Source organism: Pezoporus flaviventris, unplaced genomic scaffold (assembly GCF_033815535.1).
Source record: "Pezoporus flaviventris isolate CSIRO_AGI_PZ_B2104156 unplaced genomic scaffold, CSIRO_AGI_Pfla_v1 ptg000083l, whole genome shotgun sequence".
In the NCBI taxonomy this organism is placed as follows: Eukaryota; Metazoa; Chordata; class Aves; order Psittaciformes; family Psittacidae; genus Pezoporus; species Pezoporus flaviventris.
In genome coordinates this window covers 13,816,661-13,837,367 of record NW_026892631.1, presented here as the reverse complement: position 1 = coordinate 13,837,367, position 20,707 = coordinate 13,816,661, and the positions used below count along the sequence as shown (strand labels likewise).

Below are 20,707 nucleotides of genomic sequence, written 5' to 3'. Positions count from 1 at the left end.
CAGTAGGTTTGGAACGCTAGGGTACGTGATAGGTGTGTCCTGAAGCCTCTGCGTTTTTCCGCCAGCCAATCAGAAGGAAGAAGGTGCGGCGATGAATGCACGTTCTGTCCAATGAGGGGCCGAGGGCGCTTTTGGCGGGCCGGGTCGGTGGCGGGAGTTGACTCGGTTTCCGTCTCTGCCGGGCCATGCTGTGCCGCGCACTGCTCCGCCGCGCCTCGGCCTCGCCGCACCGTGAGTACCGCGGCCGAGCCGCGCACCGCGCTGCTGCCGCTTGTGCGCCGGCCCGCGGGACCGCGGCAGCCTCAGCCCCGGGCCGCCCGCTGCCGCAGCGGCGGTCTCGGAGCCCTTCGGGCGGCGTCTGGTGCGGTTACGGTCTCGTCTCGTTGTGCCTTTGCAGGTCGGTGCTCGCCGCTTCCTCTGCAGCACCTGTTGGACGGCTACCAGTGCAGGCGGGAATATGACCATCTCTCTTACGGGGAAACGGGAATGCCGGTCCCTCCGTTCGGCTGCGCCTTTTCGACAGGTAAAGTCATCTCCGAAAGGACTTCCTTGGGGGCCCGGGTGAGGGCACCGCTGTCCGCTCCTGTTTTGTGTGCTGGGGTTGTGGATTTCATTGTATTTCATTGCTTGATTTCCGAGTTTTACAGTAGGCTGGGGATCGCGTCCTTGCATTCGGATGTGATACAAATTGGATCGTGGTGCTCCTAGATATCCCGGTGGAATGTATTCCCTTAAAGAAGCAACTATAAAGCATTCCTTCTAATGGCTCTTTGTTTCGAGGTGCCTTCTCTTGGTGACAGCGCTAGGCTGCAGGGCTGAAACTGGGCTTTGTTCAAAATATACGGAAGAGGTAACAGGCTGGAGAACAGTGCATAGAAACCAGCGATGCATGGATGCCACTAGACCCACGTGCAGCATTTCCCCGTGGCAAAAGCATGATGAATGGAGCGTATATGGGACAGAACTCATTTGTAGTACTCCCAGCCTGGCGGGAGCTTAGTCCGAGGCAGTTTCCTGCTTTTCCATCTCAGCTCCATAGAAAGCGCTGGAGGTTGGAGATGATAAATAGTATAGATACACAGAACTGTGACTAGAAAGCTATTACAGCTGGGGACAGAAGCTGCTCCTGGAGCCATTTGGCCGCCCACGTGCAGTATAGCAGCTCCTGCCTGGAACATTTAGAAAAGATGCTTGCCAATCTTTCTGCATTGTATTTTAAATTGCTATGTAAACAGTGCTTATTTCACAGCCATCTGTTTGCTGTGTACCTCCTTTGACGGGATGTAATGTGTCTGTGGCCCTTCACGAAGAGCAGGGGCATGATTATGAATGAGCTGCATAACGCACGGCTACCTTTCCATTTCTTTTCAGCCCCTAATTGGGAGCATGTCCTGGCAGTTGCGAATGAAGAAGGCTTTGTCAGACTGTACGATGCTGAAGCTCAAACCCCCAGCAAACACATCTTTAAAGGTAAGTGCTGTACAGAAGGTGATCCGCATTTGGTGTGACAGGCACGTGGCTTACTGCAATCAAGGAAAGCTTTTTGCAAGTCCTTTAAACATAAGCGTGGGCAGTACTTACATCCCTTCATATACTTTGCTGAGCCTTCTTTACAAGGCAGCAGCAGGAGTGTGCTCTTACAACGGCAGCGGTAGGTGAATTGTTCCGTGTTGTTTTTCATGCCTCAGGCGAGCTGTGGCCAAGTTGTCTGATTTCAGTGCTTGATGTTCCTTAGTCTTCTGCAATGCACGGAGCTAATCTTGGCTTTTGTTTCCTCCTTAGAGTGGCAGGCTCACTCCAATGCCGTGTTTGACCTTGCCTGGGTACCAGGGGAACACAGGATTGTAAGCAGCGATTTGCCACCTAACTTTATGCTCAAGGCTTTGGCAGCTGTGTGCAGAGAATGACAAAAGCTTCTTCTGCTTTCCTCTGAAGGTCACTGCCTCAGGAGATCAGACAGCCAAGGTGTGGGACGTGCGAGCTGGCGAGCTTCTTGGCGCGTGCAAAGGTCACCAGTGTAGCCTCAAGTCGGTTGCTTTTTCTAGGTTTGAGAGAGGTAAATGCTGATACCCCGTGTTGTCTGTCGTTTTCCTTCTTTCCCCCTGGCACATGGGTACTCTGGGGGCTAAAAAAGGGCTTTAGAAACTGGCAGTTACAAACAGCTCAGGCCAACTGAGCGGCAGCCCAGCCAGTGAAGCAAGGCTAACCTGGAACTTCACAGCAACCCCGGTGCTAACGTGTGCACATCTCTGGTCTTGGGCAAGGTTAAGGTATGATACCTGCTTCCGTACTGAAGTGTGCAAATACTTCTTTCGTAAGCAGGTTTCTCTGGAGTCGTAGTGGAAAAAAAAACTAACAGTAAGAGTAAGGAAATTAGTTAAAAAGTACAGCAGAACAATGACCTGACTTTCATGTTCCTAGGACTGGCAGCTTCTGTTGGGGCAGAAGAGCCAGAGGCACATAGATCGCGATGTACTGTGTTTAGTTAATTACACTAGCGCTTTTGGAAGCTAATAGCACTCTCTTTCTCTCTCTCAGCTGTCTTCTGTACTGGAGGTAGAGATGGAAACATCATGGTTTGGGATACCAGATGCAACAAGAAAGGTAACTGAACTTTCTGATGTGTATCCGAAAAGCCCGGTGTCTTGTGTAAAAATAGTACCCAGATGTACTTGTTGGACCTAATAGTGCTTTTGATTATAGTATAGGTAACACTTCAGTTAAGGAAAGGAGGGTTGTCAGATAAGAGTGTACTGTTCCAGTGCAGTAAAAAGGTGGAATAGGTATTTCTTCTATAAAGAACACATTTTTTCAACAGTCTCAGGTCTGCAGTATGATGTACGCCCTGGCCTGATAATACCCTGTGTGTTGGTAAGGAGATAAGGGAATGTACAGAATACATCCCTGTCGGGGACAGCACAGAGGTGGATGGGCTGGGTGAGAGTGTTTAGGTCGGAGCCATCCAGAAGCTTTCTGCCAGAGCAGGAGAGCAGGCAGAAAATGCAGGATCAAAGGAGCTTGTGATTGCCGGGAGCAACTGAATGTATTGTGAGGACACCTACTAAATGCAGGGTGAGCTCATTCTGCTCCTCTCTTTCTGGAGCTTTTCCCTCCCTGGTCAGGTCGTGCCCTTATGCCTCTTCCAGTTCCCTGCTCTGTCTCAGCAGTTTCCTGGCCTGTGCTGCCAGGGAATGTCTCATTCTCCCATCTGTCCCAGCTTCCCTGGCTTTTCAAACTGGCAAGTGGGGAAAAAGAGGGGCTCTGCATCGCTGAAGTGGAAGGTATAGGAAAGAAAGTAGAGAAGTCAGTAGTAAAGCAATAGGCTTCATAAAATGGGAAGTAGCAGGCAAGAGGCTAAATAGAAGATTATAAAGTACAGTGGAAAAGCACCGGAAATCTTCCCGTGAGTGTAGCTCCGCTCGGGAGGAGATGCTTGAAACCAGTGCTGCGGGCCAGGGTGCATGCTGAATACCAGACCAAGGGGTAATGGTTTCCAAAAGCCAGTGTTAGTTTCGCTGTCCATGCTACGCTGACCTGGAGTTTTTTGCAACATATGCTCCTGTTTTCTGTTGTGTTCTTCTCATCTGTTTTGTACGTAACTGGCCATTGTCGTTTTCAGAATACGGAGGTGATTTCGAAGGTTAGTCTCAGCCACTGTTTAGGATTTATTCCAAGCTGATGCCTGGTTTATTAAAGTGATAACAAAATCGCATAGAAGCTATAACGGAGACGGCTTGGATTTCTTTCAGATGGATTTTATAGGCAGGTGAAGCAAATCAGTGGAGCACACAATGTGGTTGACAAACAGACTCCTTCCAAACCAAAGAGGAAGAGGCAGAACCTAAGGGGACTTGCTCCCTTGGTGGTAGGTATCTGGGCACAAACAAAATATAGGCCTCTTTTCTAGGGACAATGGTACTCACAGAAGTCTCCCTAAGTAATCATCATGAGAATGCCTGGCTTGAATGTGCTCAGTGCTTCCATTTGTCTTTGCCAAGGTAGCTTTTTGTGTGATGGTCACTTGTTGTGGCTAATTTTAGACATTGTTTAGTTGCCTGACAGCCCACGTGCCATCAAAGCCATCTTCGTGCAGGCACCATGTCCTGCTCTTATTTAATCTACTAAACCTGGTGATTGAAGGCAGCTCTCTTATCTCTCACCTGAAAGCTGTCGTCTCAAACAGCTGCCCAAACACGTACTGCTCAGTGGCAGTTTCACAGGTGGGAGCGTTTGGAGGATTGTTGTGTTTTAAATGGCATCTGCTATTGCCAGGTTCTCCTGCCTGGCTGGAGGAGGTTTGCTCAGTTTTCACTTGGCCTTGAAGTAAGCAGCAAGACCTTGAAAGAAAAGAAAGTTCTTTATTTTCCTTTTCTTTTGAAGGATTTCCAGCAGAGTGTAACTGTGGTGCTGCTTCAGGATGAGCATACTCTTATCTCTGCAGGAGCTGTTGATGGGTAAGGAGGGTGGATACCTGCTTTTCTGTCTATTCTGTGTGTTCCTGGTGGCCCAAAAAGATTGGGAGGGCTTTTTCCCTAAGATCACTCAGTGAGCCCACAAGGCTGTAGAGTCACTATTAGCTAGAATCAAGCAGAGCCACTCTGCCAGCTTGCATTGGCAAAGCTGAATGCACTCTTCCTCCTTACTGGAGGCTGCAGCACTGGGACAAATTGTGCTTGTGTGGTAAATGCTCCTTTTAGTGTCTTGGCTATGGGACAGAACAAGAGCAGTTCTTACCATCTCTGTCCGTTCTCCTGGACCTATGGGACCACATGTAAACAGACTATTGTTAGACAGCTCTTTTGGGATGCAAGTGGGTGGTTGGTGCCTGGATGTGCGTAGGCATGCTTGAGAAGATGTTGCCTTGAGTTACAAAAGATGAATTCTTTTAGGTGCCAGATCTGTTGCAGCAGCTTTCAGCTCGAGCAGACTGTCTCATTGATTAGCATGGAGTTTGCCTTCCCAGGACTCTACTCTTTAGGCTCCATGTGGTCAGAGGCTTTCTGGGGCAGATAAGATTGACTCTCCTGCCCTTTATTTTTAAGCCTACATAGCAGGAGTATAAAGGCATCTCTGTCTTCCTATTACTAGTTGAAGAAAGCCCTTGTACCTTGTGTTAGTTACAGAAGAGAGTGCCGTTTCCTCATCCATAGCCAGCAGATCAGTTGTTTGCTTTCAGCCCATCTCTACTCCTGCTCCATTGTGTTCCTAAGCACTGGACGCTCCTCAGGAATGAGCAGCCAGGCTTCCCGTGCTCTTAAAAGATCCTGCCGGCGTTGCGAAAGGAATTTTGAAGCTAAAGGCACTTGTGCTTTTCTGTTTCAGTGTGATCAAAGTATGGGACTTGCGCAAGAACTACGCTGCTTACCGTCAGGACCCGATGCCTTGCAAGTCCTTTTGCTACCCTGGGACCAGTACTCGCAAACTTGGTAAGTTACTGGAGGATGTAGTTGTTAAAGCGCAAAGTGACTTTAAGAAGTACTGTCGGGGCCATCTCGCTTCAGAATCGTAGAATGGTTTGGGTTGGAAAGGACCTTAAGATCATTCGGTTCCAAACCCCCTGCCGTGGGCAGGGACAGCTCGCACTAAACCGTGTCAGCCAAAGCTCTGTTCAACCTGACCTTGAACGCTGCCAGGGATGGAGCATTCACAACTTCTCTGAGCAGCCTATTCCAGTGCCTCAGCACCCTCACAGGGAAGAACTTCTGCCGTATATTTAACCTGAACTTCCCCTGTTTCAGTTTGCACCCATAAATTAATAACTGAGGCGCTTACTGATCAGACTGATGAGCTCAGCAGGGTATTTTGGTGGCCAATACCGAATTTCCAAGTTGAAGAGTGAAAGTGCCCCACTTCTGTATCATCACTACAGTGATAAAGACTTGAAGAAGCTTCACCTGTGCACTTTCAGAAATGGAGATGAAGGAATAATAGAGCTCTTGAGGTAGAATTTAGCTAGCATCGTGTTGATGCACGAGCAGAAATCAGGTTGAGCTCTTTATTTGCATTTTATCTTGCAAAGACAACAGACTGGACTGGGGTTTTACATTATAATCTTCCAGAGTTGAGCATCACTTGAAGCTGTTTGTTATCAAAAACAGTACTGCTTTTGTCTGTGTTGCTCTGTGCTTCCCTGTATCTTAACGACTTACAGTGCTGTGGTGCAACACAGCAGTTCCTGCTGGTGTGTCTAATCTAAATGCGGTAATGGTCGAGTGGCAGTCCCAAGAACATGAGGGAAATCCTCAAGGAGCTGGTTGTGAAGTAATTTGCTCGAGGGGAAAGATTTTACTTGAGCCTGAGTCACTGGTGCATCAGAGGATGGTTTAATCTACCAAAGCCTGAGGGTTTCTCTTTCTTTCTAATCTCTGCTTCTACAATTGGTTGTTCCTGTTACCCACTTGAAACTAGCAAATAAATCACTTGCCTGCTCTGAAGGTGAGATTGCTTCCTAAATATATGTTATCATAGAAACTTCCCTTCTCCAGGAAGCGCTCTGTCAAGCAAACTGTACAGTGACAATCTCGTACGTGATAGAGATCCTTTCCCAAGTTCCCTCTCTAGATTTCTTTGAGAATGCCTGTTTTCCGAACTGTCTGGAGTGGCTTTTTTGTGGAGTTGCTTCCTATGAAGAATTTCTTTCTTTGCCAATAGGATATTCCAGCCTGGTGTTGGATTCCACCGGTGCTAATCTGTTTGCTAACTGCACTGATGACAGTATCTACATGTTCAGTATGACAAGTTTGAGGAGCACTCCAGGTAAGCATGGTGTCTGTGAAAACAGCTGCGAAAAATAGGTGTGTTATAAAGTGTAGAAAGGTGAGTTTCTCCCTGTGATAGAGAGAGACAGAGACCAGATTGAGCACTTACAAAACCTATTCCGTGCTCTTCTGCTTAAAGTTACCTGTTACAAGGACTGTTCGTATTTTGGGATGAGCTACCCATATAAAATGAACAGCACAAAAATTTACGTAAGTGCAGATGCCGCTTCACCCAGACAGAGGCTAGTGGTAACTTGCATGTTGGTCCTAGTTACCTGGTGAGTGTCCAGCTGCAACCCATCTGAAGCAAGTTTGAATCTACTCACTGGTAGTCACTGATGTCTCAGACTCTTAGGTATGAATCCATGTAGAGGGATCACCCGAGATGTTGTATTCGGGTATTTTAACGTGTCTTTTAAATGTAGCTTCTACCGCAGCCCCTGGGAGAAGGCGTTCGGAGATGCTTCAGCTTTTCAGATTCCTTCAGTTCTGCGTCTGTGACCTTTCCATTGGCAAGGTTATCCCACAGCCTTTGGTGCACTGAGCGGCTCTGTCACAAGCCAGTGGCTGCTCCTCAGAAGGCAGCAAGACTTGTTAGATGCATTCCAGCCACACACACGACTTAGTTTCCATTGGTTTTTCTCAGCCTCTCAGTTAATTGACATGAAGTGAACAATGAGTCCTTCTGTCCGCTCCTCAGGAAGGCAGTCTGGTGGGTAGGAACGCTTCCAGAGGCCAGAAGTGCCGCAAGTAGTAAATATTACTAGCTCAGATGTTGAGGTTAACCCCAGTGCCACTGCTGAGGTGTGGAAATGCACTCACTGGCCTGTCCCTCCAAAACACAGCACATCCCATCCTCGGCCTCCTCATGGAGCTCTTCCCTTCCGTGTGCAGCTGATAAAGCCCAGCAAGCAGCCCAGATTCATCCAGCCGGATAAAACATGTGCTGCTGTTCCCGCAGAGGGCAGCGCCTGCCTGCAGGATGCTGCTGCCTGTCTCCTCGCTCAGCAGCTTCTACCCAGATTGTGGCTGCTTCTACGTAGTACTGGGGCAGCTTTTAGCTCGCACGGGGACATGAGTTCATCCTCGCTATAACAGGACTTTCTGGTTGGTCTGGCTTAGGAAGGGATCGGCTGTCTGGTAACCACTGCTCTGAGGGAGCTGTGGGTAAAAACTGGGGGATATTTTGGGGTGCTGCAACTTTTCAACGTGTGCCAAAGGCAGCTGCGCATCCTCTGGTCTGCGGGTTGCCTTCTCTGCCAAAATCACTGTTAAAACGGGGCTGGTAGAGGGTACTAAGTCAGAGAAACTCATTCATTCTCCCCTGCCGAGAGGATGGGACATGATGCAGCCAAGTGCCGTAGCTCCACGCTCAGCTCTTGTGCCAGCTGCCAGCCCTTTGGGCCCTCGCAATAGGGGAATGGCAAGCACTCGGGGTGGTGGTTTCAAGGCTTTAGCAAGCACTGCCAAGGCTTTCATACAGGCAGCATGGCTGACATGATGTAAGTCTTGATGAAATAAAGATTTTGACAGCAGGACAAAGGAGCAGTGAGTGCTTTTCTTGCCACCTGGGTGGAAGAAGGCCCTTGCTCTGCGTTCTGTGCGACTGCTCTTGTTAATGTAGTGGAGTGATGGTGACTGAGGGAGGAAGAGACAAGGAACCTTAACTGGAATAGCGGGACAGCCCAGGTCTCTGCCTTCCTGTGATAGGGGTCAAGCTAAAGCTTTGATGAAGCTGCCACTGCTCCCTAATGATGTGGAGAGCATTGTTGCTTCATTTGGAAAGCCTGAAGGGCTTTCATTGGATAATGAAAAGCCAGAGCAAGGGAGCAGCAGAGCAACCACTTTCTCCAGAGGATATGTGGCTAGGCAGGAAAAGCCTGTAAGCTCAGCCCTCCTTGCTCAACTGACTCCATGGCTGTGCATTGAGTAGGGCTTCTATTTACTGTGTGTTTTACCCTGTTCTCTTCACAGTGGCAGTTTTCAGCGGGCACCAGAATTCAACCTTTTACATCAAATCCAGCACCAGCCCAGATGACCAGTTCCTGATCAGTGGCTCGAGTGACTGCAATGCGTACATCTGGAAGGTGAGGTGGTTGGGAGAGACCCAGGTCTGCAACCCAGAGCTGCTCCATTTCATTTACTTTTCATGTTCATGTAGGACTCTCCCTGCTTCCCGCTCCTCCGCAAAGCAGCATGGATTTAGCTCCTGGCATGTTGTGTCCAGAGCGTGTTGTTTGCTGTCGAGGCTGGATGTAACTGTTTAATGTAGGACAGAGCTAACCTCCTGCCATCAGTCCATCTCTCATCACTGCTGCTTACTGGAAGTTGCTGATCTTAATCTGGTTTTAATGGGTATTAAAATCCTCTTTCAATCCTGTTGATTCAGCCAGCTGTGGCAAGTAGACAGACAGCTCTTGGCTCATATTTAGCAGTATTAGCCAGAATCTAACAATTCCATTGTTTTAAAGGGCACTCTTTGCCCCCACCTCCCCTTTTTCAAGCTCTTGGTTCAGACGTAGCTTTTCCTCACGCTTAATGTACAGCGGTTAACGCGTTTGCAGAACAGCAAGGGCTCAGCCATAGCCTTCATCAAAACTGAAAAGCACCATCTGACAGCCAAGAGGCTTCGTCATTTGGCACCTGGTACTGACATGTAGGAAATGCAAATGTCACCAAGTTAATAGCAGGGACCTCAGACTAAGGCATGCTTCAAGCTCTGTTCCCCATATGGGAGCAGAGTAGACTTCTTACTGAAGTAGAATAGGCAGCAGCCACAGGTGACTGCCTATTTCAGGTTTGGGGGATTTTTAGGGAATGCCGACTCGTTTGCCCTTTTTGAGGGGAGTTGGAAAGGACAATACAAACCTTTCAGAGCAGAGGGTCAGCCTGCTGAGGTTGCGGTTTGAGCACGTAGTCTCTTTGGTTGGAGAACGCTTGTAAGCAGCTGGGATGCTTACTCAGTAGCAGCAGGAGTGCCGTAGCATGGCTACTCCCATGCCAAGTGGTGTAATTTTAACCTTCCTCATGCGCTGCGTGAGTTCAGCAAAAATACCTGTGCAAACTTGAGTTGTGTGTCCTGCATCTGCGTCCCTTGATACTTTCTTTTAACACTGGCTGGGACTGGGTTGAGAGCATTCATACATGTCATTACACCTCAAAGTTTAAGCATTAGGCATATTGAGAATGCCTTCTTGTGCAGAAGGCTTCTGTTGCTATCACATATGAGTGACAGATCATATTGCATATTTATTAAATCATCAGATGATTACTTTTAATCACAGTCATGTTAGAAAGTGGGCCTTTGGAGCAAACCCATCTCTTTTGAGATGTGTCATATCCAGAGGCTTCTTAATTTGTTCTAAATGTTGGCAGATCTGACTCTGAAACATATGTGTCTTTTCCTGGCATGCTGTGAAAAAAACGTGATTAGATATTGCATGAACAATTAACGGTTAACATTGGAAAGGATTTAATGAAGAGCGCTAGCTTTCATATATAGAAAAGGATGAAGGCAGAGGAAGACCTTGCTGAGGAATGAAACGCAAAGCAGGACCTTGTTCAGGGTATGTCTCTGAGAGATTTTTGCACCAGTGTAAGTTGTGTTTGGGTCAGCATTCCCAGGAACACTGTGGCTAGAAGTTCTTGCTGACAAGGATGCTGTTTCAGTCTTTTTTCCATATATAAATCACTTCTAGGCACTGAACACTTGCTTTGTTGTGTCATTTGTTTGTTTTGTTTTTTTTTTTTTAATTACTAGCCCACTGATTGACGAACTGACTCTTGAACAACCCAAAGTTTATAAAAGCCAGAAAGCAGAGAGGTTTCTCTGCACAAAAATGGTACCTAACTGAGATAGCTTCTGGTAATAAAATTATCCTGTATAGAAATATACTTCCATTGTCCTTTGAGTCCTTTGGTATGGACCACTCTGAGGTGGATTAAGTTACCCTTAGGTCTCTCCAAGCATCAGAATTCTAAGTGCCTCTGTATCTTGTGGTACATTAAGCTATACATATACCATTCTGTGCTGCATCTTAAAGATGGATACAACGTCTGTTTCAGTGAGTAGAGTAACAGATAAAGTCTCATTTCCTAGTTCTTTCTTTTTACCCGTTCCAGAATAGCTCCCACTTCCCCACCAATATCCTGTCAAATCAGGCAAAAAGCAGCATGCGCTGTGGCTAATCTTGGCTTAATATGCACGGACTGACCTACTGTCTTCTGCTAAACACAGTGGACACAGTTATAGCTATGCACGTCCCTTTAGTCTGCAATAATATCAGTTTGGTGTAGTTGATTTAATTCACACCAGTATACTGGAAAATCAGTGTGTCTCAGCAAGAGTAATTCTGTTCCTCTGGTTTCCTTTCAGCAATCAGTTACTGCTGATTAGACACGACGCTGTTGTGTCTGTTATATGTGTAGAGCGAGATTGCTATTAAAAATAAACAAAGGTGTTCTCTGCACTGAGATCTCCTGTTGTTTATTCCCATCATAGGGATGGGAATTATTTAATTTCCATGGTGTTGCATGTTCTGGCAGAGAAGGGAATATTCTGACCAAGCCATTTAGTCAAGTGATTGCCTCTGCTATGCCAGTAAAAGAAAAGGCTGCCTGTTAGGATGAACCTGTTCGTAGCAGAGCAGCTTTAAAGATCTGAAGCTGGATATTCAGTTGTGGGTTTGCAGGCTGTTGTAGGAGGTGATTCACAAGAGCAAAACTTGAGTGTAGATCAGAAGTCTTGCATCTTCCTTTGAAATCTATACGTAATGTCTACTCCTTTGCCCACACAGTAAAGGATCTGTTCATTCACTTAGTCATTTATGCAAATCCCCTTAATAAATCCCCCTTATGAATGTCACATTGATAACAGTGACTCATAGCTCCAGAGAGGATTGCCTGCTGAAAGCATGAAAACTCGGGTATAATCTCTGCGTGTGTGTACGGATGTGTGCTTTCTTCCTTGGACCACTTAATGCTAGCTTCAGCTGTATCTAGCACTTAACATGACCTGTAATCAAGGATTCATGTTAATGCTTTGATTACTAGGTATTCTTACGAACTCTTAAGAGTGCTTCTGGTCCAGCCGGTTGGTTGGAGGAGCTACAGGCGCTTGGCAGTCACGCAAATGCCAGTTCTGAAGCCAGTGAAGGTTCATCTATAGGATTTTGTTGGTGGCACTTTTTATTCCTTTAACGAACCATCGACCCGTTATGGGGCATTTGTAAAAAAAGCAGCAGAATGTATTTGCCTATCCTCATTCAAAGTATGAGCCTCCTAAGCTTTTCAGCATCTTACCTAGAGTAGGTAGAGGTACTTGGAGTAAAATGCTTGTGTTGAGTTCTGGGGTGACAATTCTGGAGGCAGAAATCCAATGTGTAGCAGGAATTGAATTGAACAAGTGTTTCCAGGCAAGTCAGTACGTCTCAGTGCTGACCAGCTGCTTCCCCTCTTGAAACGTGAACTGGTTCCGTCAGTTGTTGCCTCATGATGAGAGTCTGAGAGCATTTGATTTATCCATCCCACATAGGAAAGATGGGAAGTATTCATGTGCTGAGGAGTCTTTTGGTGATATGTATTAGACTGCAGGGCTTCTGACTGTCATACTTGTTTTTCTACGGAACTTTTAAGGTTTCTGAGCCCAGCCTTCCTCCACGGATACTCCTTGGTCACTCTCAGGAAGTTACCTCCATTGCTTGGTGTCCTTCAGACTTCACTAAGGTTTGTTTTCTGGAATACTATCTTTACCATGAAACAATGGGCAGGGACGCCTCGCACTAGACAGTGGCACCCAAGGCTCTGTCCAACCTGACCTTCTCAGTGTGTTGCAACTGTGTGTCCCCAAGCAGAAAAGGCCCTGAGTAACAGAGACAGACTTCACAGCAGGTGCAAAGAGCAGCATGGCTGCTTTTGTCTGCTGGGTGGTTGAGATCTCTAAACATGTGCTGGCCCTTCCTGAGCAGACTGTCACTTATCACAGAGTTACACAAGCAAATGGTTCCTGGTGACTGAGATTTCTCCAGCAGAACAGTCATGAAGGCAGCAGCCTTTGCCTGCTTTAAAGCAAATACTGCTGTCTGTTATAGTAATGAAACAGAGTTGGGTTGTTTTGTTTGCTTTGTGGGCAAATCTTGTACCCCCTCAACCAGGCTTCACCCTCATTCATATCGGTATGGTGTGTCGGGTGTAGCTGTTCTAATTCATTTGGCTGGTGATCCATAGGATGTGCCCTGGTTACTCCAACAAAATGGTTTTTACTGTAGATTGCCACATGCTCTGATGACAACACTGTGAGGATTTGGCGCTTACAACATCGTCCTGAGGAGGAGAAGTCAGCATCCAGCAAAGTCAGCTTGGTGGGCTGGGTCACTCAGAAGAAGCCACAAGAACAGCATGGAGCAAGTAAGGCCCCTAAGCTGAGATACCCAGCTCTGCAGCCTGGCTTCTGAAGTTTGGCTGTTCTCTGTACCAGCAAAAAAATTCAGCTTGTCTTATTATTCTCCTATTTTTTCATATAGCCAGACAAACACTTCTATTTGTAATTACTTCTACCACCATCAAGACAAGCAGGCTGAAATAGCTGACAAGTGTGCTGAAGTATGACCAGATTGAAGAGCAGATATTCATTGGTACAGCTTGTTGGGCAGCCAGATTTGTAGTGGGAATAAGCAAGTTTCGGTAACTGAATAGCCAAAGGAGATGTCGTGTGTGCTGTTTAATGTGTGCGTGCGCCGTAGCAGCAAATCACACTTTTTTTAATATCAAATAATGACTGAAAGCAGTATGATCATATGCTTCTTCCTTGGTTGCTAGTCAATCCGGTAAAGGGCTGACAGCGCCTACGCAGCTTTGGAACTCTGAACTATTTCCTCCTGCCCAGTAGTTATGTTACTGTAAAAGTTGGTCAGAGAAGCTCTCTAAGACTCAATGTGGAGTTTCAGAAAGCAGCGTTCTTTATTGCAGCGCTGGGCGCACACGCGAGTAGCTCCGCAAAGGTGAGCGCACCCAATACTTGCCGACAGCAGCTCTATATTGAGCATACTCATGCATATTTACAGCTTTCCCAGGAAACTATCTACATATTCATGAGCTTCCCAGAACTAATTATACTATTTGCATCCTAATTATGCACGCGCCTTCTTGCTGAGTGGGGGTCTTTGGTGGTCACCGACAGTCTTCCTCACTGTGTTTACTGAATGACCTCAGTGCTTGCGCACCCTCGCAAGGTCCTAGTGCCCAGTTAGCGGTTGCTATGTCCTTGCTTCTGTTCTGTTCCGATCTCGCTCCATGCTGGGCACCACTCTGCTATCTTAAAGGCTGGCATCCTTGGTCTTATTTACTGTCTCCTTAGTTATCGGACCCATGATGTTCCTTCCTTCATCAGCCGAACATTCCTTTTTCTCTGTGTGCTAGTAGGTTAGAACAGTTTGGCCTATTCTACTGTGGTAAAGGCACACACACAATTAGTTTAAAATTTAAGCTTACAGTTGAATTCTACACAGATTTCTTTGCTGCTGCTATCAATATTACTGCTTTTTCCCCAGCTTCATACAGTGGTACTGTCTATGTAGACAAATGCCACATAGTGAAAGTACTTCTAAAATGTGTGTAGACAATCGTGATGTGATCGTAATGTTGCAGAATTAGTCAGTAGCCTTAACCTATTCACGTGTTAAGGCTAGTTAACAAAATGCCTAGGTGACCGGACAAGCTGTGCAGCAGGCTCTCACAGCTCACCACTGCTACTCACTGAACAGTACCCTAGGCCAGAAGAAAGAAGCCCTGGATCATAACACTACTTTAACTTGTTTGAAGCCTATGTTTTGTTATAGTAGAGTAGGTGAAAGGCGAATGGACCCCCAGAAAGTGAAATAAGATGAGCTTCTCTGTGGAGTAGCTCTGAAGCTAAGAACGCAATAGCTTCCCAGCAGCTGCTGGTTTGACTTCCTGTGTTCCACCTATCTTTTCTAGCCACCTTCCAAATGAATTTCACCTTGGCTAACACAAATAAAGGCTGAAGGTCTCCAAATCCTCCTAATGGGATAACATTACCTCTAGGATAACATTACCTCTAACCTTTTGCCAGTGAGTAGCAGTCTTGAAGGAAGCTTGCAGGACAATAGCAGGGCGAGTGCCAGGTCTACTCTGTAGCTGGTAAACTGCACGCTCTGCTTCAGAGAGGGCTCAGAATTCACTCTGTGTACTAGTTTCAGCGAAAGAGAAGCAGGCACAGGTCTAGTCCAGAAGCCTGAAACCTGAAGTAGCTTTTACGTTAAAACTTCACAAGTCAGCTCTGGCAATTATACCAGAAAAATCCTTTGTTTCTCCTCGCCCTTGCTGCATTGAAGTAACACAGGAGGAAAGAGGAAGTACACAGACGCTGCAAACACAACAGCAGGCTTCCTGCTGACCTTGGGTCTCGAGCACAAAGCACGTGCTGTTAGCATGTAGGAGTTATCTGCAGAGACTGATTCAGAGCTAAGAAGCAAAGTACTATTTCAGACCTGCTGGGATGAGAGCTAGGTAGCTCTGTGGAACAAATGGTGAGATAGAGGTTGTGTATCGGCTGCTGACCTCTATCATCAAGTGCAGCAAGCACAATTTCCTGCCCTTTAGGAATGATTTTTGTGGCTTCCCACTTTCTCCATTTCTTTTGTGTAATCAAATTCCTGGAGCAGGGCTGTGCATGGGCTGTTTGTGACTTCCATCTGGAGATTGATAATATCACTTTAGAAGATTTGTAGCAGAGAAGGTAGGAAACAACTGAAATAACCTCCTTTGGTGTTACGCAGGTGACTGCAGGTATTTACAATATTGTATGACATTCAGTGGTAGCATAAAAGGCAACAGCTTGGAACTGGCCTGGTAGAAGCCTGAATAATGCATGCAGTCTTTAAAAGAAACCTGATCTTCATATTCTTTATCTCAAGGTTGGGGACGTTTCTCGAGTTTGGGTTTGCTTCTTGCCATGACACCTATCCAGCTCTCAGAAGAGCTTTGTTTTCCCCGATCCAGTGTCTCCACAGTATAACTTTCAGGCTGTTCTGTGATCAAGAGCGCTTGTACCAAGCTAGTCGTGCAATGTTTCCACTGTATGAATTTGTAGATGATCATTAAGGGACCAAGAGTTGCTGAGCTTGCTGCTTCTCTTCTTCCTCTAGGAGCTCAGATTTTTAAGAGCCACTAATTCCCCAGTTGAGGTATTATTGTCTTGTAAGGGCTCATTAAAGTAAAGAATATGGGAAGCAATTTTGGCAGTTACTTTCTATTAGTCCAGATTGAAGCAAGTTATTACGAAGTAGCAGATTTTATAGGAAAAGGAGCCTTTAACTCTGTTTTGTGTTAGTGATTTGTAGTGGGATGCGTTAGTATGGAATCCTATTTAATTTTGCTCTGAGGCACCGGCACTTGTATTTTGGATACTAGATAATGCTAGTAAAAGAGGCTTAGTATGGTATATAATCAAAGAGTCATGTAGGCGCTCACTTGACATGTTATTTGTGAGACAGCCCAGCGCCCAAAAGAAAATGGCAGGTTATTCACACTAGACTTCTCATTGTTCTAATGAAGGGCTTTATAGTGCTAATGCTGAGATTAAATCCCTGGTATACAGAAAACGGTTCGAGCTCTTGTGCTCAGCAGTGGAAACGCATAGAGTAACTAAGGTGCTAGCCTGTTTAGTTGCATCATGCCACGCTAGATGAACGAGGAAGCAGGCATCTAACAACGCCACCGATGTGCTGTTGGAGGGTGATAGCGATAAACGAAACAAAATAAAGCAAAACCAAACCTCTCTAATAGTGCTGCAGATCAAGATCTTTGCTGTGTATGATCCACACTGTCACTAGTAAGGTCCTTATGCCCCTACCTATGACTACTGTTCTAAGAAGCTGTGTATTCAGAAGCTCATTTTAAAAGCAGTGGGGTTTACGTCTTCGCTAGTGAGCAAACAAGCCACTGTGAAATATCTGTCTGGGAGTCATTTGTTTTAAAATGACAATCTTCTAGAGTGACAGATTTGATTTTCCTTGGAATTTAAGTTCTTGTTCAGAGGGTGGAGAATGTCTCACATCTCCCTGGGTGTGGTAAATAACTACCATCCTCATATAGCATTGCAGGAATCCTCCAGCAAAAAGGCAAGAGAACGAAAGTGTGTCCTTTCCTGTTCTCACTCCTTTCGTTTCCCGTCTTCCCTGCCTAGGCGCATTATTCATGTGGTAGCATAAGGCTTCCACGGTATCGTAGTTAGCTGTGGGACCTGCTCACAGTGCCTTTGTCCCTCAGCTCAGTTGTGCAACCCCTGAAGGTGGTGGTGCAGCTGGGGACCAGCCCTTCTGTCAGGCAGCATCTCAGTACAGAGCTGGCTGGACTGAGCTGTTGCAAGGCTTCCAGCAAAGCTAGACAGAATTGAGAGATTCAAGATCTGTTTTGTCTGTCCGGCAGTCATGGAATCACAGAATGGTTTGGGTTGGAAAAGACCTTAAGATCATCCAGTTGCAACCTCCTGCCATGGGCAGGGACACCTCACATATCCCCCCCCCCCCCCCCCACCCCGTCCAACCTGGTCTTGGGCAGCCGCAGCTTCTCTGGGCACCCTGTGCCAGCACTTCAGCACCCTCCCAGGCAAGAGCTTCAGCCTTAGATCTAACCTGAACTTCCCCCTGTTTCAGTTTGAACCCATCACCCCCTGTCCTGTCGCTGCAGTCCCTGATGAAGAGTCCCTCTCCAGTGTCCTTGTAGCCCCTTTCAGACACTGGAAACTGCTCTGAGGTCTCTATGCAGCCAAGGCCCTTGGCTGTAGCTTATGTGAGAGTGCTCGTTACAGGAGGGATAGATGTCAGGCGTTACGCAAACGTGCTGTATTATACTTGCCAATATGACAGAGGGCTTTACATAAGACTTGTAGAAGTTTAACCAAAATTAGATGGATTTATGCAACCTCTTAATGCAAACGGTATGCCTGAGAAGCAGGGTCAGTGCTGAATTCATCTCCTAGTTGGAAGGGGTGTTTATACAAGGGCTGTCTTTACCCTGCTGTGCTCTGTTCCTCATCAGACTACTTGTTTCTCCCCTACCAGGACGGCCAGCCAGCCCACAGAGTACTCCTGCCAAGGCCTTCACAGCAGGCAGCCTGTCCGTGTCCTCTCCGCAGCCAGCTGCCTGTGCTCCCATTGACTCTGGAGACCTTCCCCTGTCTACAAACACTCCAACAGGCACTCTTAAAACCCAGTCTGCTGCAGCCTGCACCCCAGGCAAGCAGACAAGAACCAGCCCATGTGCTTCTCCCAGACCGATCCCTTCCTCCAAGATGTCCATTAAGCACTGGGTTACAAGGACTCCATCCACTTCTCCAGAAGTGGGCAAAAAGGCTCCTTCTCCTAGAAAAGCCCTGGCAGAAGTCACCCAAGGTGTCCTGGAAGCCACTTGCCCTCCTAAAGCCCCGCACTCACAGCTTGAAAAGCGTGCCAAGAGAAGGCTCGACTGCGGCAAGGAGGAAGATGCAGGGCAGAAGTGTCTGCAGGCCTGTAGCTGTGTGACTGAACTGGACCACGCAGTGAAGAAATCCAAGCTGAATCTCTGGCACTTGGCTGCAGACCAAAAAGCTTGTGATGAAGGCTCCCTCAGCCTGGCTGGCTTGGATAACGACCACAGCCCAAAAGAGCCTTCCTTTCCTGGAAGCCATATGAATCAATTGAGCCCTCAAACTGCCCCCCATCCTTTCAGACCTCCATGCGGGAAAGCCACTGAAGTGATGGATAAGGAGAATAGTTCACCTGAAAGGAAAAACTGGTTGTCTGCTCTAGGGGAGAAGCGACGGACTGGCAGAGCTGGAAGCCAGAATGCATCCAACAGCCCCCCAGCATCTTGCAGTCCTGGTGCCAAGCTACAAGAGGCAGCAGCCGCTCCACCAAGAACTGTAAGTAGGACAATGAGTGTCAATGGTCATGAAAGTTGTCCGTGGCTGCCACTCTTCCCCTTGTTTGTTCTCTCCTGCTCAGGCATTCAAAGAATTATCCAATCCCCTTTGGTTATGGACAAAAGGGATGGTTTCTGGCCTAGTAAGTTAGATAAGTTAATGCTGTCATCTACTAATCCTCTCCGTGCACAAACATCATTTTTAGGCTCGTGGTTTCCCTCATTTTAAAGGGACTTAGGGCACGGATTTGCTCAGAGATCCTTGCAGTCCCAGGCTGGATGTTCAGAGGACATAGCCATCATCTCCACTCTGAGAAGCACAACGATGGCAGCACCTTTCCTGGCAGATCTACCACATATGTATCATTGCCACATCCGCCTGTTTATGTTACTGGAAAGCCACTTGCCAGTGGAAGAAAGTGCTAAATTCTAGCCCAGGTAGCAAAGGGATTTGTTACCCATGTTAAAACCATGGGGCTAAATAACGCCTTAGGTTCCTTCACTTGAAAACTATCAGAAAATAAAGGAATTGTAAAGGAGTCAGAGGGCAGGGTTCGATCTACGTAATCCTGGTTTTGATGTAGAAGAACCCTGGCACAGAGCTCACTCTAGGATCTGAAAGTTAAGCTTATAAAGCAGCTAAAATAGCTGGGCATGGGGGTTTAACATGCAAACTGAGAAATGATAATTACCTTATTAAACCAAACCAGACTTGGCTCATCTCTGAAACTGGACTCCAAGTCCTGCAGTGTCTTTGACTCTAATTTCAGTATAATGCTAGGTACAACTTTCAATCATTAAATCTTAGTTGTACTCTCGTTTGGATACTTGATGCTAGAAGTCATTGCTATCATTAAGGCTTATTTTGGTATCTCATTTCTTACCTGATTTCACCTCTTGCAGCATTTCTGTCAGATATGAAGGAACTCCTTATGCATAAAAGCTGAACTCTTCATATAATGATTGTACCAAGAAATCTTGATTATAGGAAACCTACAACTTCTTGTGCTTTATGCCGTACATGTTTAAGCACAAGTCAGAAAGATTTGCCTCCAGGGGAGATTACTATTGAATGATTACCTTTCCTGCCCAGTGTGCTCTAGTTCAGGTTTTGGAATGCTCCCCTGTGTTGCACCCAAAGCCTGAGGAGGTGCCTGGAATACCAGCAGTATTCACTGATCTGCTGCATCTTGGAAATCTGCAGTTCTCATCTGCTGTAGGGAAGCTGAAAGTGCAGCCAGAGTGCTTTTCCTATGGCAGGAAGACAGCCCTAGGATTTACCAATGCTTCCTGTAGGTAGTAAGCCTCTTATCTGTGAGACAAACAGATTACAGCAAGGAACCTTTCCTTTCCTGTCTTAGTTGGGAGGCTAAACAAACTGGAGCAGTGATGGAGAGGAGACTTAGGGCTCCTACAGCATACGAACTGTTAACCTAGAAATGTTTCTTGTTGGTTTTGTTTGTTTTTTCCTTCTTTCTAGGCTGCAACCGCTTCAGTTTCCATGAGGAAAATCTGCACATACTTCCACAGAAAGCCACAGAACGACTGAAGCAGCATGCGGCGGTGGCACCTGATGGATGTCGACACTGTGCTGTCAAGACCGGATTTAGCATCACCGACAACGAAGCACTGGGATTACAGTTTGTTGTCAGACATTTACAAACTTGGAGGTTTGTTCTTCTGTTTTTAAAGCTGTTAACAGTAGAAGTCAGCTGAGTGTGGGCAATCTACACCACACTTACCCGTGGTCCATACTGACTCCGGATGATGGATTGTTTTAATAAAGCAAACCTGAGTATTTTTCACATGGCAACTGTTAGAGTCCAAAGACAGCGCCAGCTCTGCTGTGCGTTGTTGACAGGCACATACAGCTTGTCAGTTTAGGTTACTAAGCTGCCGTTGCAACTTCCTCTACTTAATAATGTGTCAATCGCTGCACCCTCCTGGAAAGCAAGTGTTTGTTGGAATGTGTGTAGAGAAACTTTGTGGAGGTAGGTCTGAAGGGCATTTCTGCAGTTACTCTCCTAGTA

General features: G+C 46.6%; 1 protein-coding gene across 1 annotated transcript; it reads left to right on the top strand.

Annotated features, from left to right (window-relative positions):
* Nucleotides 1–168: 168 nt before the first annotated feature.
* DTL (denticleless E3 ubiquitin protein ligase homolog) lies at nt 169–20,485 on the top strand. The gene is made up of 15 exons (XM_061475452.1): nt 169–231; nt 398–523; nt 1,372–1,470; nt 1,783–1,844; nt 1,936–2,056; nt 2,539–2,604; nt 3,750–3,865; nt 4,381–4,454; nt 5,323–5,426; nt 6,652–6,756; nt 8,733–8,845; nt 12,393–12,482; nt 13,025–13,163; nt 17,840–18,678; nt 20,158–20,485. The coding sequence occupies exons 1-15, from the start codon at nt 186–188 to the stop codon at nt 20,224–20,226; spliced, it is 2,169 nt and encodes a 722-aa protein (XP_061331436.1). The 5' UTR covers nt 169–185; the 3' UTR covers nt 20,227–20,485.
* Nucleotides 20,486–20,707: the final 222 nt, after the last annotated feature.